Genomic DNA, 18,379 nt, shown 5'->3' on the forward strand with positions numbered 1-18,379 from the left:
CCACACTGAAATTCTTGTTTCCCCATCTCCCTTTGCTGTCTCAAAAAATTAGAGAACATGAAGAAGAGCCGTAGCTCAGTGGTAAAGCCTCTGCTTTGCATGTGGAAAGTCCCAGGTTCCATCCTTGGCGTCATCAGGCTAGGAAAGACTGTTTGGGCCATATTTGATGCTGTAAATTCCACTGGTTCAACAGCATTCTGTTACTTCCAGAACCTTTACACAAAGTCATCTCTGGAGGGCTGGGGACCAGAGCAGACTTGGAAGGGAGGAGAGGAAACAGAAGTCCCATTGTACTAGTGGAACCCTGCTGGTGCAGCAATGGATACAACTCTGTGTCTGAAATCCTGGGAAGCCACTGCCAGTTAGTGTAGACAATATTTTATCTATTTGGTTCAGAATTTATAAACATCCTTACATTCAGAGAATATATGGTGTACAGAAACAGAACATAAAACCCTATAGAGATAATAAATCAGTGTTAAAGCATAAACCCTATCAAGAATTAAGAACAGCGACAATAAAATAGACTAATTTGGGAAGGCTTAAGAGACATAGTGGAGCAATTGCCTGGTGTAATATAAGGCAGCTTCGTGTTTTCATATATTCCTATGCTCTTTCATTTCAGCCCCCTAAATGTTTTGCTTTTTAATTCTTTTGCTGTTCTTTAATTTCATAACAAATGCTGCAATTGGACTCAACTAAACCATTGTACATCCATGTATTAGCAATAAATCAAATGTTGGGATGCAAAAATAACAAACAACCCCTCACTCTAAAAAGAAAATAAACAAATTTGATCCAGAATCTCAAGAATGTTTTAAAGAGGGCTAGGATATGTCAGTTGACTTTTTCTCTGCCAAAATCTTTTATCTGACAACGACTCGTCTGTTACATGCTCCCCCCCCCACCGCCCTTCCTCACATCAATCTTTCATGCAGCAACACAAAAGGAAATATAGCCAAGCATGTTAAATGACCTGAGGAAATATGGAGAGCAAAACAGGATAATTTCACAGGGTCTATGAAAAGACAGAAAAACTATGCTACGAAGGCAATTGAGCAAACAGCAACAAAAACAAAATGGTAAACATGGATGGAAACTTGCCCAGAACTCAGCTAGCCACCTGAAATTTGTTTGTCCAGATGACAATAATCAGGGCACCTGTTCCATCAAAATTCCAATCAAAGCTATGAACTTGTATGAATTATAGAAGCACAAACAATACTGTAATGTGAGTGCTAGTTCTTTTTTGATGACTTCAAAGTCTTCCTCATCCCAGTTGGTTAAGGGAGCACCTCTCACAGAAGGAGAGAGGCAGACAGAAACACACAGAGAGGATGTGTATACATAAAGCACATATAAGTAGATAGCAATCCAGGTCTGTGGAAATCCAGGTGTTCTTCCAACCTCAATTTGGGTAGCTAAGTTAGTTTTGTTATCATTTACATGATGATTACTTTAGGGCTTGTCGTTTGATTGCCACCTATTCATAAAAACCTAATGACCAATTACAATTCTGTTATCATATCCTGAAATTTCTCCACTTTCTTGCACAGGTATAATCATGTACTCTTGGACAGAGGCTTTTTTTCTGACAGAGGGGAAAGCCGTCCCCCCCCCCCATGGGTGCAGACATTATAATGTTGCCTGCTTGATATTAAAACTGTCAATTTTCTTTATTTGCAGCAAAGTAAGAAGTAGTATATTCTCTTTCATGTTTGCATTGATGTGATTCCCATCAGTTTACTGCCAAGCAAGCCAACTGAAGCAGAGCAGAGTTGTGCAAACATTTTATTCATTGAGCTGGAATATTTATTTTTTTAAAAAATTGTATGCAGAATTATTTCAATGCCTAGCTTTCTTGAAATACCTTTAGAGTAATTCCTTCAGGATGTCTGCCAACTTCTGCGTATAAGTTATTGATTGTTATTGTTCCTGTTTGCTCAGTTTTGACAGGAATGGAACTCTGGGATCCTGAGAGAAAAACTCCTGTCAAGCAAGGATAATAATACTTCATGCATTTGATTAAGTAAACTCTAGTCCAGGAAAGCTTATGCCTCAATAAATGTTATTAGTCTTCTTAAGAGTCCTGGCTGTTTCAGCTTACTCTGAGGGTGTTACTCAGACTGTAGTTTTGTACACAGTGTCACAACTTTCCCACAAGTTCTGAGCCCAGTTTATTATCTGAGGACAACCTTCAAGTCCATGTGAACAGTTACAAGAGAGCTGACTAGGATAACAGGCATTTTGGACACCTGAGGTAAACAACAAAATGGTGCCTCACCAAGCCAGAGAAGAAGGATTGAGTGAAGATCTGTATCAGGAACAAAGGGGGGGGGGAGCATAAAAATCTACATCGAGAGCAAGTGTGGAAGAAGACCAGCAGTGCCTCCCATTTGCCAACAGGCCACTGTGGCGGTTAATTTTTAAATCTGGCCTCCAAGGAGAGCACTTCAACTGTCGCTACCACCACTGAAGCAGGCGATGCATTCCTTGAAGGCCTAATCTTCTGCCTCTGTGGATCCTGCCACCTGAGGCAGTCACCTCACCTTGCCTCATGGTTCAGCGAGGAGTTCCTCAGTTCATCATTCAAAATACCCCGTTCTATTTTCCCTGTAATGAACCACAGCTTTCCATGCCTTACTGAGCATGGTAAGACAGGCTGCTTTTTATTCCTTTTTGGGCTTTTGCTCCCATAGGTGTTCTCTCTCTCTAATTGTTGTTGTTGTTGTTTTACTTTGGCAACCCTTGACGTTTCCCCATGCAGGTGTGGTGGGTGGGTGGTGCCATTTTAGTGGCGGTAAATCCTGCCACTTGGAGAACTGAGATCACTGTTAAGGTATGGTTACCAGATTTTTTTCAATAAATCCGGAGACACTTTTTTTTTTTGAAGCTGAGTAGCAACAGGGACGCGGGTGGGACGTGGGTGGCACTGTGGTCTAAACCACTGAGCCTAGGACTTACCGATCAGAAGGTCGGCGGTTCAAATCCCCATGACGGGGTGAGCTCCCATTCCTCGGTTCCTGCTCCTGCCAACCTAGCAGTTTGAAAGCACGTCAAAGTGCAAGTAGATAAATAGGTATCGCTCCGGCGGGAAGGTAAACGACGTTTCCGTGTGCTGCTCTGGTTTGCCAGAAGCAGCTTAGTCATGCTGGCCACATGATCCGGAAGCTGTACGCCGGCTCCCTCGGACAATAAAGTGAGATGAGCGCAGCAACCCCAGAGTCGGCCACGACAGGACCTAATGGTCAGGGGTCCCTTTACCTTTACCATAGCAACAGGGAATCAGTAGTGGAGATGGTGAGGCAAAAGACCCTGGGCCCAAGTACATATGCATATTATATAAAGGCGCAAAGCCCTTCTTTCGAACCCTGTGAAACATAAATGCGCAGTTTTTTTAAAAAAACTGGGCAACGGTGCTCCCCCGATCTCCTGCCCCCTTCCTCCTTTGTATTGACTGATCGGGGGAGGTTTGGGAGTCACAGGTGGGCAGCTGTTGCCCAGTTTTTTTAAAAAAACTCTGCACATTTATGTTTCACAGGGTGCAAAAGAAGGGCTTTGCACCTTGCCTGGCAGAGAAACCATGCGCCTTCTGCCCCTCCTGGGCAGCGCCTGCCTGCCCGTGTCTCCCGAGCCTCCCCCGATCTGTCAAAACAAAGGGGGAAGGGGGCAGGAGATCTGTACCACTGGACGTCCCTGGTTCCCCTTCAGCAGTGGCGGGGGCAGCAAGCAGTTCCTGAAGCCAGCCAGAGCCAACTGTGCTACCAGGCCGGCTCTGGGCTGCTGAGGCTGCTACTGCCACGTTTCCCGGGGACAGAAATCTGGGGACAGATTTGCAAATCCGGGGACTGTCCCTGGGAACTGGGGATGTCTGGTAACCCTATGTTAACATCTTCAGCGATGTTTTCTGTTTGAAATTCAGACCAGAACCATGAGGCTTAAAAAAAAAAAGTATTCCAAAGCTTTAAAAACAAAACAAAAAAACACCCTCCGATTTATGATGTGCTTTTATTTTGTTTTGTTAGGAACATTGAATAAAATCATTAAACAAAGCATTGCCAAACACAAATGCCAATGGGATAAAAACAGCCGCACTCCTGGACAACGTTGCCTCATGCATTTCTCAGATGAGGCCGTGAGGCTTTGAATGGTGACTTTTGCGTGGTTTTTCCATGCGACATTTGAAGTTTTGTTCTCATGCAAATCATCCCGACGGGAACATCTGCACACTTTACTGGATGCCAGTTCCATGAGAGCTGATGACTCCTGATCAGGCACAGAGCTCAGGGGGTAAGGAAATAAATGGGAGAGGAGACGTCTGGGTGTTGGGTTGGCGAGGAGCAAAAGGAAAGAAAGAAAGGGCACTGGAATGTGTGGAATTAGGGGTGTTTGTTTGTTTGTGGGAGGGGGGTGGAGTTACACTGAGGTTTGGGAGTACTGACCAAAACAAAATGCCTTATACCTATATCTATACCTATAGAACTTGTATAGTTCTATATAAAATCCATTCGCCTTGCAGAATACTTAAAGTGAGATTTTAGGGCAGGCCAATAATATTTTGATGCCTGAAGCAAAGGATGGTATCCCTTCGCAAGTTGTCATGCAGAAGTCAAGTGGATTGGCATTTGAATCTTGCTTCACCTTTGGTGACAAGACAGCATTGTCTGCCACACCTGAGGCAGCAGGCCAGATTAGGGACAACAGAGGTAATTGGCAGGCAGTCTGTCCATTTTGATTCATCTCAGTTCCTCATTTTTCTACTCTTAAGTTCAGGTCTTCTACACATTCTGGCACAGTTTGCATTTTTAAAAGAAGTCCTCATGAAAACGCACCAGCATTTTACTGCAAAATTCTCCTAATATACATATTGTAATGCAATTTTGTTTAATATGCAAAGCAGATGCCCACAATACAATGCATTTCTGTATGTCCTTTTTTTTTTTTTGACTAGCGTGTGCATTTATATGCGCACCTTACTTCAGCGTATGCATTTTTGTAAATGGTACTTGCCTGGAGAAATGCAACTTGCAGCTTTGCTTCAGTCCTTATCTTCAAACAGTGAAAGTTAGGTAAGTTTTTATTTAAATGCAAATTGAATTAATTTTCTGCCTCATCCCTATTTCTGACAGAGGTAGTGGCTTCACTGTGGCTAATGGCAGGGCCAAACTTGGGACCAGGTTGTGAAGCTATTATATTTACTTACTTACAGTACTTACTTACGTACTTACTTACAGCCCTCCATCTGTAGATCTCAGGTCAGTTCACTGCATAAAAATACAACATACAATTGAAATCATACTGGCACATTCTTAAAACAACCAGGCATGGTATAGACATTTAGAATAACGAACACAACAGACTTTGGAATTGTTAAAATGACTTACTGGGTCATTAGGTTGCTGTTAAATTTCAAAATGGCCTCTTACCTCTGAGCTGGGAACAAATTTGGCACATAGCTTCATGTATGTAGTTAAAAAAAAGAGCCACACTGATTATCAATATTGTCTATCAGGAAACTTAAAACACAAATAGTTCTTTCCCCAAACGTCATGACAAAAGTTGCTATGTGCGATACAAGCAGCAGTAAAATAGGTAGCATAGTGCCCCCTGCTGGACAAAGTTAGCATATTTTGAATCTAAAGAGAAAGCAGAAAATAAGATCGTTAAGATTCGTGATTGTCTGGCGTCCTAAACAGGCTTGGAAGTGCCCCTTCTTTGAATGGAATATAACAAGCAAGAGCTGCTTCACACAGAGGCTGCCATGTATGGATATTAACACAGCAAAAAGCCCTATTAAACACAACACAGCTCTTGTGCAATTCTAAGCCAAACCACGACGCAGTGTGGAAGTATGAGGGTGAGGGTTGCTGGAGAGGAGCATATTGTGGTCACTGGGTTCCTCTCATTGGTTCATCTGACGCTGGTGGATCTCACCTTTCTCTTGCCACATGTGCTCCACTTACGTGGCATTGACCTGAGCAGGGATGAGAAACCTTTTGCACCCTGGCGGCCACATTCATTTCTAGGCACCCTTTCGAGGACTGCACGCCATTGGTGGGTGTGGCTACAGGCAGAAATGGGTGGGACAATTGATGTAAATTGTACTATTGTACAGGCAACCCACTCCACCCCCATTTATGCAGGGGTTATATTCTGGGCCATAGTGCATTGGTAGAGCATGTGGAAGCCCACCTGCCTCATTCCACTCTGGCCCTGCTCCCATTCTGTCCAGTTCCGCCCCCGTTCCACCATCTTCCCATGCTGAACATGGCACGCACAACAGTCCCGGTGCCGTAAGCGCTACTGGTGAAATCTGTGGGAAGAAAGTGCCCGAGGCCTGGGACCCAACGACGTCCCTTCAGGACCTCAGGATTTGGAAATGGCTGGTGATAGGTTGAGTCTGCAGATACTCTGAAAGATAGGGAGGTGATTTTGAAAAATGCATTTACAGTGGACGCTTGGGTTGCGAACGTGATCCGTGCGGGAAGCACATTCGCAACCCACAGTGTTCGCAACCCACAGTGCCGCGTCTGCACACATGCGGGTCACTATCTGGGGCTTCTGCGCATGCACAAAGCATGATTTAGTGCTTCTGTGCATGCACAAAGCGCCAAAACCCAGAAGTAACCCATTCCGGTACTTCCGGGTTTGGCGCAGTGTGCAACCTGAAATCGCGCAACCCGAAGCATCTGTAACCCGAGGTATGAAGGTATCTTACGCAGAGTTGAGTATTCAGCTATCTGTGCTTGCAGGTAGCCTTGCCTTGGAATGGGGCTTTAAGGTATGGGAGAAGGGCACGTAGCAGCACCCATAGGGATGACGAATGAGGAAGTAGGAGAGACGGGCTGTGTGTGGAGATTCACTTGGGGCAATGCCATTATCCAAGGGGCTGGGTTCTATAGCCTCTCTCTGTAAATACAGAATAAAAATAGGACGGTAAGAAACATTCCCTTGTCTTTGTATGTTCCTGGGCAACCAGCCGGGAGTCGGTGGCAGCAGCCTGACACTTGGAAGCCACTGGCCTAGTTGGGATGTCTCTGTCTCTGTCTCTGTCTCTATCTCTATGAAGAAGAGAAGAGTTTGGATTTGATATCCCGCTTTATCACTACCCGAAGGAGTCTCAAAGCAGCTAACATTCTCCTTTCCCTTCCTCCCCCACAACAAACACTCTGTGAGGTGAGTGGGGCTGAGAGACTTCAAAGAAGTGTGACTGGCCTAAGGTCACCCAGCAGCTGCATGTGGAGGAGCCGAGACACGAACCCGGTTCCCCAGATTACGAATCCACCGCTATTAACCACTACACCACACTGGCTCTCTCTCTCTCTCTCTCTCTCTCTCTCTCTCTCTCTCTCTCTCTCTCTCTCATCTCTATCTCTATCTCTATCTCTATCTCTATCTCTATCTCTATCACCATTTGGCCCTTCCTTCCTTCCTTCCTTCCTTCCTTCCTTCCTTCCTTCCTTCCTTCCTTCCTTTCTTAAAACAAACAAACAAACAAACAAACAAACAAACAAAAAAACCCAAACAGTTTCCAGAGACAGATTTGAATGGCAAGAGATCTGTGGTTGACTTCACCCACCACTAACTTTCCTGGTCATGAGCAGCAACCGTACCAAGCTGTTTGGTGGTAGAACTGAGCCCCCACCGAGAATATTTGCTGCGTGTCTTACATAATCCTGAAAACTATAAAGATGAGAGACATTAACTAACATGTGTGTTGCATTAGCAGGCAAATGGAATATCTTTCATGTGCAATACTCCATAGTAAGCTAACAGCCTTGAAATGACCTCATCCAGTATGTATTTTTGGCCTTAGATCAGCATGCGCCACCATGCATGGCCCTTTTAAAGGTTCTGCACAGTAAATCTACATTTCACAGGAAAAGGCTCATGACTCACCTACTGTAAATTTCTGTTTCCCTGCATGCCTTTGCACAGAAGATCTTTGTCTGCCTGCTGTAAATAATTGGCTTGGCTGCCGGCCTCCATTGTTACTTCCTGTGACTCAAATTAATTGAGACACAACTGATGCCGACGCCTGAAACAAGAGCTACTCCAATAGAGTTTTTAAACTGACTAACAGCACACCATTTAGACATCAATTCCAATTAGCTCCACGACTGACAGCCCTTTCCTACATTCTACTTCGGTTCTTCTGTGCATTCTTCTTTGCTAAAAAAAATAATTTGATTTATGAAGACTCCATTTCCTCAAGTGGCTTGTGATGGGGCTACCAAACTTGACCCATAGGTGGATGGGCACGTTGAAGAGAAGTCTTCTTAACTGCAGTCTTCTGGCACAATCTGTTTAATCTCCCCTGTGCCAAGGATTTCCATGCACTGATGTGCTTTAAAATGTTAGAGTAAGTGCATATTGTCTATCTTTTCATGGTTAAGGCACAACTCATCAGTGCTAGCTGATCTTGTGTCTGCATTCTTGCTGCAGAACATGGTGTCTTGTTGGAGTTGTTCTAGGTACAGCTAGTTCAACTGCATCCTTTGCAAGAATCTAGAAACCAGGAAAAGCTATGGTTTCCCCAGCAGTGATGTATGGAAGTGAGAGCTGGAACATAAAGAAGGCTGATCACCGAAGAATTGATGCTTTTGAATTATGGTCTGGAGGAGACTCTTGAGAGTCCCATGGACTGCAAGAAGATCAAACCTCTCCATACTTAAGGAAATCAGCCCTGAGTGCTCACTGGAAGGACAGATCCTGAAGCTGAGGCTCCAATACTTTGGCCACCTCATGAGAAGAGAAGACTCCCTGGAAAAGACCCTGATGTTGGGAAAGATTGAGGGCACAAGGAGAAGGGGACGACAGAGGACGAGATGGCTGGACAGTGTTCTCGAAGCTACCAGCATGAGTTTGACCAAACTGAGGGATGAAGTGGAAGACAGGAGTGCCTGGCGTGCTCTGGTCCATGGAGTCACGAAGAGTTGGACACGACTAAATGACTAAACAACAACAAGAAACCAGGAAAACACTGGGTGGTCCACCAGACAATGGCCATTGACCCAGCAACCAGGGCCGTCTTTACCTGGGGGTGCAAGGGGTGTGGGGCACCTGGGCACCAAATTCTGGGGGGTGCCAGCTGCCTCACAGCCAGCCAAGCACTGAGATGAGCTGCAGGAGGACTACAGAGAGGTTGAGGAGGATGACAGGGAAGGTGAGGGAAAGTGGCGGTGGCAGCAGCAGTAGCAGCAAGGGGAAGGAGCGCCTTCACCTCCACTGGGCAATGACTCTCTGTGAAGTCGGCAAAGATCTTGTATCCAATGTGGTGGCGCCCTAGAGATTTGCTGCCCTTACCTTCCCCATCGTCGTCCTCCACCTCTCTGCAGTCCTCCTGGAGCTCCTCTCAGTGTCTGGCCAGCCGTGAGGCAGCCTCTTCCCCACCGCAGAGGCTCAGATGATGGCCAAGGGGTGCGGGGCAATTTGGGGCGCTGGGCAGATCTTTGCACCTCTGTGGTGCATATGCTAAAGATGGCCCTGCCAGGAACCTTTTGGGGGTATTTTTTCACGAGTTTGCTATTTATCTTTTGTAGCCTTGTTGGAAGTGCAAACAGGTAAATGGATCTTTTTTCCTTTTCCTTTTTTCACATGCGGTGGACTTGGAAGAAAACAAGGGCATTTTGGGAAATGATACACAATGAGATAAAAAAAAGATGTTTAAAGTGATTGTATATACAGTGGTACCTTGGGTTACATATGCTTCAGGTTACATACGCTTCAGATTACAGACTCTGCTAACCCAAAAATATTACCTCGGGTTAAGAACTTTGCTTCAGGATGAGAACAGAAATCATGCTCCGGCGGCACAGGGGCAGCAGGAGGCCCCATTAGCTAAAGTGCATAGCTGTCAACTTTTCCCTTTTCTTGTGAGGAATCCTATTCAGAATAAGGGAATTTCCCTTAAAAAGGGGGAAACGTTGACAGCTATGTAAAGTGGTGCTTCAGGTTAAGAACAGTTTCAGGTTAAGAACAGACCTCCGGAACGAATTAAGTTCTTAATCCGAGGTACCACTGTATATAAAAAGCTCGAATTATGTTTTTTAGGGGATTACAGGGGTAGAAATCCCCACCCCAAATTTTAAAGCTGTTTATGTATGTAACAACAGCAGCTAGGATTCTATATGTGCAGAAATGGGAGGAAGGAGACGTTCCAACGAAAGAAGAATGGAGAAGTCAAGATGATGGACTATGCAGAACTGTCAAAGTCAACAGCAAAATTAAGAGAATCTAAGGAAGAGTGTATTATGGAAGAATGGGTGCCTTTTTTGGACTATTTAAAGAAATATTATAGTATGATGAACTCATGAGTAGGATTTGAGCTATGGGCAACAGAAGTAATTAGATAATAATATTGTGGTTATGATTTGATAGATAGAAGATTGGATGTAGCAGAAGGAGAGAAACAACAATTCAATGGAGAAAGGGCTGGGAAGTCGACAAAAACAAGAGAAAAGACAAAATTGTGTTTTGACTGCATATGTTAAAAGTATTGAAACGGAATAAAATATAATAATAAAAAAGATTTGTAGCCTTGTCTTTTACAAAAACAAACAAAACGTAAATAGATAATGGTAGTGAATACGTGTCTTACTAGGTGTGGTGGAGTTAAGTCTGATAATTAAATTAATAATAATGACAATAATAATGATTTCTTACCCATCCTTCATTATAAGATCCCAGGGCAGGTAACAAGAATGTCAAAAAATGCAATATTAAAACATATCATGGCCGTGATAGTCAAAGTCCTTGGCCGAATTTTGACACGAAAGGCCAGTTGGCAGCAGGATTGCCTGCCTGAACTTGTCCGAAGTGATCTAATACGAATCCTAATCAATACAGTTAAAGCCCTAATTTCAAATCCAATATCTTTATTAGGCTCTGAGGGAGAATGGCTGGGGTGATTTCATTTTATTGGCCTTTCCATGCCCCTTTCCTTTCAGCAGAGGGCGCTGTAGGAGAAAGAATCTTGACAAGGATCTGGTAGCTGGAGCAAATAAAAGGGGATGTGTCTGAAGTGTGGGCTGTGTGAGACGACTGCGGAAAACGACTCTTGCCGCTCAAATGTCAAATCAACATGGAGGCAAATCAAGCTATTTGTTTCCACTGCCCCCTGTCCCGCCTGGAAAATAAGCCTTCTGGTGGCGGTTCCGCGAGCTCATCGATCATGAGGAGCAAAAACGTTTAGAGGGTTTGATCTTGCCTTGGTGTAGCCAATTAAAAAGTTTACACAAACCATCTCCTCCTCGCGGAAGGGGCCCCATTAACTAACACTTTGGACAGCTCCTGCAATTTGTCTTTCTTCTAGGGACGGCTTCTACAATTTGTCTTTCTTCCGAAGGGTGAAACGCCAGCCTTTTCCTTCTAATGAGGTTTGGCTGCCGTTACAAATAATAATATTTTATTTTTTAAAAAAGGAAGTTGTTTTGGAATCAAAATATGAATACGGTATCTCTGCATACAGTATATTAATCCTTCTAACAACATGGCAGTCTGCCAACTTCTTGGATAATTCCGCCCTTATTCCTTTTAGGACAGGGCTGACTGCACATTTGTGCAGCTCTTATGAAAGGAGAAGGTTTTCCCCTCCTCCTCTGGAGGGGTCTGCCAATGACATCTGCAGCTCAGTTTCTGGCCACCTTATCTTGCCTTGCCAATGGCCCGCTGTCCCAAATGCCAAAGGTAGTTTAAGTAAGAGGCAAGTGCCTGCTTTCCATTTTCCTTTTCTTTTGTTGTTGCGTGTGGCCAATTTAATTCCCTTCCAAATCTCATTTGCTCAGACTCTCTAACAGTGATAATATCCTCTTTTGAACTGAGTATGAAAATGGGGGGGGGGGGAGGAGAGAGAGGACGTGGAGAGGAGTAAACAAAGCACCACTTATATTCACAGACTGGGGTCCTTCCTTTCTGAATCGTATGCCTGTTCTCGAAAGGAATCAGCAGCAGTGGCTGTGATCCAGGAAAAAAAGAAGAACGCGAAAGGGATTTGCTTGTGTGCCTTTCTGCAGGGAGATAGCAAATCCTTGCCTAGGCGATGTATACAATTATCTGGATGAAAGAGGCTTACAAATGAGGAACAAGTCCTCCAATTGTCATTCGGTAACCATATATGACATATATGGTGTGCGCGCGCACACACACACAAACACAGAGACACACACAGAAGAAGGGGTTTTCTAATTGCCATTCTGGAAATATACACTGCATATAGATAAATGCACACAGAGCTGGCTTGCAGAAGAAGGCTCTAGACTGCATTGATAGAGGAGGAATCTCAGACCAAAGGGTTCCTCTGTAGATCTCTCTGTCTGGTCCTCCTGACTCTCCCCCAAGCAGGTCACATCCCTCACTGGTCCTGCTTCTTTGCACTCTCTCTTCGTAAAATATATACTCTTTATTTCTTAATTTCCCCCCACAAATATATAGTTCAGTGCCATATTATGCAGGTAGTACCTTAAAAACACTACAGTACAAAGCTGCCAGTAGTTTGAAGGGGAAGAATCACGGGAAGGGGTCATGCACTTTGCACTTTCTTTGAGTGTTTTTGTCTGGCTGGACTATGTCCTTGAGATCTGACAATGCCTTATGGTTGCCTAGATGGAGCATAGAGAAACTGTCCTACTGTTGTTGTTTAGTTGTTTAGTCGTGTCCTACTCTTTGTGACCCCATGGACCAGAGCACGCCAGGCACTCCTGTCTTCCACTGCCTCCCGCAGTTTGGTCAAACTCATGCTGGTAGCTTCGAGAACACTGTCCAGCCATCTCGTCCTCTGTCGCCCCTTCTCCTTGTGCCCTCAATCTTTCCCAACATCAGGGTCCTTTCTAGGGAGTCTTCTCTTCTCATGAGGTGGCCAAAGTATTGGAGCCTCAGCTTCACGATCTGTCCTTCCAGTGAGCACTCAGGGCTGATTTCCTTCAGAATGGATAGGTTTGATCTTATTGCAGTCCATGGGACTCTCAAGAGTCTCCTCCAGCACCATAATTCAAAAGCATCAAGGGTCCTACTGTACAAGGGTAAAATTCATACTCATTGCTCTCTGCCAGCTCTTGCCTCTCTGCCAGCTCTTCTCTACCTGTTGTTTTTTTGTCTCTTGTCCCGCCTGTTGCTGGAATGCGGTCTCTGGTAGGTTGCCCAGAAGCAGATGTGGGCCTCAGTCTGGAATATGTGTTAGATCAACCCACCATCATGTATCTCTCAGCAGCTCTACTTGGAGATGCCAGGATTTGAACTGGGGAAGTTCTGCATGCAAAACAGAAGCTCCACCAAGGAGCTACAGCCTTTCCCCTGACCTATGGAGGCAGAATCCATATGGGAAGCTTTTAATACCTTTGGCAGAACAAGCCAGAACAAGCCATACCTGAGCTTCTACAGAGTTGACACAAGTAGGATGCTGGTACCTTTCGCCTGGACTATATAGGAAAGGTTCATCCATAACAGACTCAAAGAACTTTGAATAGGAAAAGTCAGGAGCTGCACTTAAAAAAGAGAGAAAATAATAGTAATAATTTATTATTTATACCCCGCCCATCCCCCAGCCACTCTGGGTGGCTCCCAACAGAATATTAAAAACACACTAAAACATCAAACTTCCCTAAACAGGGCTGCCTTCAGATATCTTCTAAAAGTCAGATAATTGTTTATTTCCTTGACATCTGGTGGGCGTTCTACAGGGCAGGCACCACTACCAAGAAAGCCCCCTGCCTGGTTCCCTGTAACCTCACTTCTCGCAGGGAGGGAACTGCCTCAGTGTCTGGGATGAACAATGTGGGTGGAGACGCTTCTTCAGGTATACTGGGCCGAAGCCGTTTAGGGCTTTGAATTGTGCTCAGAAACGTACTCTCTTCATTTATAGTCTCTCTTCATTTCATTCTGTTCTGGAATGGAATGCTGTTCTTTATTTCATAAAAAATGTACATTGCCATGAAATATGGATCGCTAGCAGGTACAGACTTACAAATTCAAGCTAAATTATTTGTGTTGGTTTTATGATCTGCAGTACGGAGCTGCAGGTCTGGAAGTGTCTTTCTGGGAGTTTTAAACATTTTAAAACAAAGGACAAAAGAAAAGAGAAGAGAAGAAATAGTTGCTGCATTTCAGGCTCAAGGCAGAGCAGTATATTCAGAGAACACGATAGGGTGGAGATGTAACTGTGGGATATCCGTATGAATAGTTTATGAATACCAAAGTGTTGCAAAAGGTGACTAGATGCTGGATGGTCCCAACTTGTAGCTCAGAAAGGGATTGGGAACCCAAGCGCTGCAGGCTACATTTTGCATTTTTAATCTCCAATAAAGCAGGTAGCTCTGAAAACAACATTTTAAAGAAATACACCACAGGACAGGAAAGGGCAGCAAAAAGGAAATCAGAGGTACAAAAATAAATATTTGTAGTCTGCTTAATAATTAGATATGTCAAGTGCCATAATTCCTTGGCTTGGGATATGACCTTGGTGATCCATAATGCTTGCTTAAGAAACAAGGATTACAGTCTTTCCCTCCAGCCCACATTCTTGTATGGCCCAGTTTTAACCTGAGCCAGAGAAGATCAAGTCTTCCCTCCCTCCAACCAGACAACCAACACCTAGCTCCTTACTGAGGGAGACCAAGATGATAAAGGCTCTGGAAAGCAAGTCTTATGAGGAATGGTTGAGGGAGTTTGGCCAGGAAAAGAGGAGTCTGAGAGGAGATAGGATAACCATCTTCAATGAAGGATGGTCAAGCTTCTTTTCTTCTGCTCTGGAGCTGGGACCTGAACCAGTGGATTCAAGTTACAAGAAATGAGGTTCCAACTAAACATCAGGAAGAACTTTTTGAGAGTCAGGAATTATTATAGCTCTGTGAGGTAGGAAATGGAAACCACAGAAATGGTTGAATGTTTTGTTTCAGGAAAACTCCAAAGTTGCTGAGCTTATTTTACACAACATATCGCAATCAATATTCCAATTTCTGTCCAGACATACGTCAGGGCAAAAGGGTCTATTCAGAACTCTTAATACCCTTCACATACCAAGGATTCTTTGGTAGAAGCTATGATGGTTTAAAGTGGTGTGATATTGCTTTAAATCTATAGTGCAGATGGAGCCTTACTTCTGAGTAGACCTGTACAGTAAATCCGCAATTTGCACACATTTAACTTGCATGCATTCAGCTTTATGGGCTTTCCAATATTTTCAAAAATGAAAAGGGAAAAGACATCCGGGGGAAATAACTTGGGCAATCCCACCCATCGTTGAACCCAATGTGTTCTGATCATACACAATTTTGGCTTTAGGTGTGATCCCTAGAGCAGTGTTTCCCAACCTTGGGCCTCCAGATGTTTTTGGCCTACAACTCCCATCATCCCTAGCTAGCAAGACCAGTGGTCAGGGATGATGGGAATTGTAGTTCAAAAACAGCTGGAGGCACAAGGTTGGGAAACACTGCCCTAGAGTGTGACCCTCACGTACGTTTCTGACTTACTGTATAGCATTGCCCTGTATGTTTCATTTCCACATAATTATTAAAAGTGCAGGAGCCCTGTCCTCTTTTGATTCTGGCCACCCTAAAGATCCACATATTTATGTGACCTGCATAATAAGTTCAAGAACCCTGGACTTAATTCCCATTGTCAAGCTGCACTTGAAGTAAGACCCACTGAACTCAGTAGACCTTCTGAACCATGCCCAGTAGCCTTCATGAATTCCGTCACCTCCCTGGTTCCAATTTCTGTTGATATTGTTTCCCCATCAGTTCTAATCTCCAGCTTCCTTCCACTTTGGCCTTTAGCTGTATAACCAACTGCTATGCACACCAATTGTTTCAGGAGTTCAGGGCATGGTCTATTTAAGAAGGCAATGCTGCAGAAAATGTACTCCCAGATGCTCCATCTCTGCCCCTCTTCTCTGCTTAGAATTCTTTACCTCCTAGATAATCCCATCCATTTTAGCTGCTTTAATTCTACCGGTTGTTTTATCTCCGTTTATCTGCAGCGATATCAGCGAGAAGCCCAAAGTGGTGTTGGAATTAGCCTGAAAAAGCCAGTGCCTTTGTGACTCTAGCCACACACCATGGCTTGCTAAATCAAAATATGGCAGGTCATCATGAGACTTTAGCTCCACATCAGAAAGCTGAATGAGAACACCATTGTGCCCTCAGATTTGAATCTCAGAATGTCACCTACCACGGACTGCCTCTCCTCTAAAATAATGAGATGTGAACCGTTGGCTTAAGGCTGTTCTTGACACAGAATATTATTACATTACTGAAAGTTCTCTAGAGTAATCTTCAATCTCTTTCTGTGGGCTTCTCCTCAGCAAGATTTTATTTTTATTCCCCACCTAAGACTTGCTGTCACCTTTGCTATTTCTTGCTAAAATATGAAATACATTGGAAAGAACCATTTTCTCTCTCTCTCTCTGCCCCCCTCCCTACCCCCCTGATTAATGAAAACTCAAGCTTGAAATCCATTTGAAGATTAAGGGCACTGTCTCCTCCATGGAGTTACAGCAAATTGAATGTTATTTATAATTTATAGGAATACTGAGTAGGAGGAGCACTTCAGCTTTCTTCCATTAATCTAATGAATGTAATTATCCCCTAAATCTGATGTATATAGGTCTTTCTATGGAGGAGAAATAGCTTCTCTATAGATTTTTCAAAAGAACATTATCACTAAAACACATTAAACTTCTGTGAATGTACTGTGTTTTGTGGTGGACCGAACACCAGTGGAATAATATAACACTTCCAGGTTCTAGGTTGTTGCAAAATGCTGTGTGTGTGTGTGTGTGTGTGTGTGTGTGTGTGTAAAATCAATATAGGATAGGGCAAAACGTAGATCTTATAATTCTAGAACCTCAAATGAAGCTGAATGTTGGCAGGGCAGAAAGATTAAAGTTCTTCATACTGTGCATAGTGAAATTATGTTCAGTCCCACAAGAGACAGCCATGGCCACTAATTTAGATGGCTTTAGAAGACAATTAGGGGGAACAAATGTGGAGGATAACACTATCAGTGGCTCCTAGCCATGATGGCTGTGTATTAGCTCTAGAATCAGAGGCAGCATTCCTCTAAATACCAGTTCTTTGTGCACACAGCAGGAGCGAGTAGTGGTGTTGCGTTCATGTTCTGCCTGAGGGCTTCCCAAAGGACATCTGGTTGGCCACTATGAGAACAGGATGCTGGACCAGATGGGCCTTTCACCTGATCCAGCAAGGTTCCTCTTCCGTTATTAGGATCTACTAGGAAATCTCTGAGTGATCTGCAGTAGACTGGCAAATGTTTCTGGCTTTCAACTATCTAACGATGGCAGCAGCAACAAAGCTCTGCCTCCCCTCAATGACAGGATGCTGAAAAATAAGGCAGGGTGGTGTGGTGGAATGGCCCCAGGTGTGGATTTTTGTGTACAAACACTTGTAACCTTGATTCTCATGTTCTCATAATTTATTCTATCATTATTGTCATTTTGCATTTCTTTGTACAGAAAGTATTCACCTGATGTGTAAAGATCTTTCTCAATTCTAATTAATTCAAAAGGGTTCTGGAAGCTTCCCTGTGTGAAAGAAACAAGCAGAAGGTTCATGATGTTTGGGTTACTCCTTCAGAGAAGCTGAGTAAGCTGGTTTGAACTGGTTCTGTTATCTCTTCTGTTCAAGGTCATGCTGACTATAAGAAGAGACCAGAAGGAGCGTGGATTTTGTATTCTCTTTCTATCTCTCTTCCTTTTGGTGTGGTGTTCTGTATATAGTGTTAAGGTTTAGACTTATTATAAGTTATTGTTAGTTTGAGTTAAATCTGCTGCAACTGGATTTCTTATGGACAGTGCCAATCCTGAATGGATTTGTGACCCTTATGCTCATTTGCCTTCAGTAGCAGCTGAATGAAATATTAATTGCCTCTGGTTTATTTTGCGGGAATCCTGCAACGTGTTTAAGTTTTTACTCTGCTAAGTATATGCCCGGAGTTCTGGATCAATACTGAGTAGAATTTTCATGACAAAGATATGGTAACTTTTTAAAAAAGTAACTTTTTAAAAAGAGCCAGTGTGGTGTAGTGGTTAAGAGTGGTAGTCTTGTAATCTGGTGAACCGGGTTCGCTTCCCCGCTCCTCCAGATGCAGCTGCTGGGTGACCTTGAGCCAGTCACACTTCTCTGAAGTCTCTCAGCCTCACTCACCTCACAGAGTGTTTGCTGTGGGGGAGGAAGGGAAAGGAGAATGTTAGCTGCTTTCAGACTCCTTCGGGTAGTGATAAAGCGGGATATCAAATCCAAAAAATAAAATATAAAATAAAATAAAATAATAAAATAAAAATGTAGCCCCCAGGCATGTTTGAATTAAACTTGGGTCTCAGGTCTGAAAATACGGAAGACTCCTGGGCTAGCACATGTAAAGAGTA

The 18,379-nt window shown here is 43.8% G+C and overlaps 2 protein-coding genes across 2 annotated transcripts in view; one reads left to right on the forward strand and one right to left on the reverse strand.

Moving 5' to 3' along the window:
* The window catches only part of SLC5A7 (solute carrier family 5 member 7), a 30,450-nt gene extending 28,086 nt beyond the window's left edge, over window positions 1-2,364 (reverse strand). Inside the window, exon 1 of the mRNA XM_081907396.1 lies at window positions 2,285-2,364. The gene's annotated coding sequence lies outside the window, so the exon portion shown is untranslated. The remainder of the gene's footprint in view (window positions 1-2,284) is intronic.
* Window positions 2,365-2,559: 195 nt separating this feature from the next.
* Window positions 2,560-18,379, forward strand: part of LOC309367851 (uncharacterized protein) — a 37,491-nt gene continuing 21,671 nt past the window's right edge. Inside the window, exons 1-2 of the mRNA XM_081907492.1 lie at window positions 2,560-2,652; window positions 4,952-5,069. Coding sequence (XP_081763618.1) covers window positions 2,619-2,652; window positions 4,952-5,069 — 152 coding nt within the window. The 5' untranslated portion in view covers window positions 2,560-2,618. The remainder of the gene's footprint in view (window positions 2,653-4,951; window positions 5,070-18,379) is intronic.

Source organism: Podarcis melisellensis, assembly GCF_964234715.1.
Source record: "Podarcis melisellensis genome assembly, chromosome: 4".
In the NCBI taxonomy this organism is placed as follows: Eukaryota; Metazoa; Chordata; class Lepidosauria; order Squamata; family Lacertidae; genus Podarcis; species Podarcis melisellensis.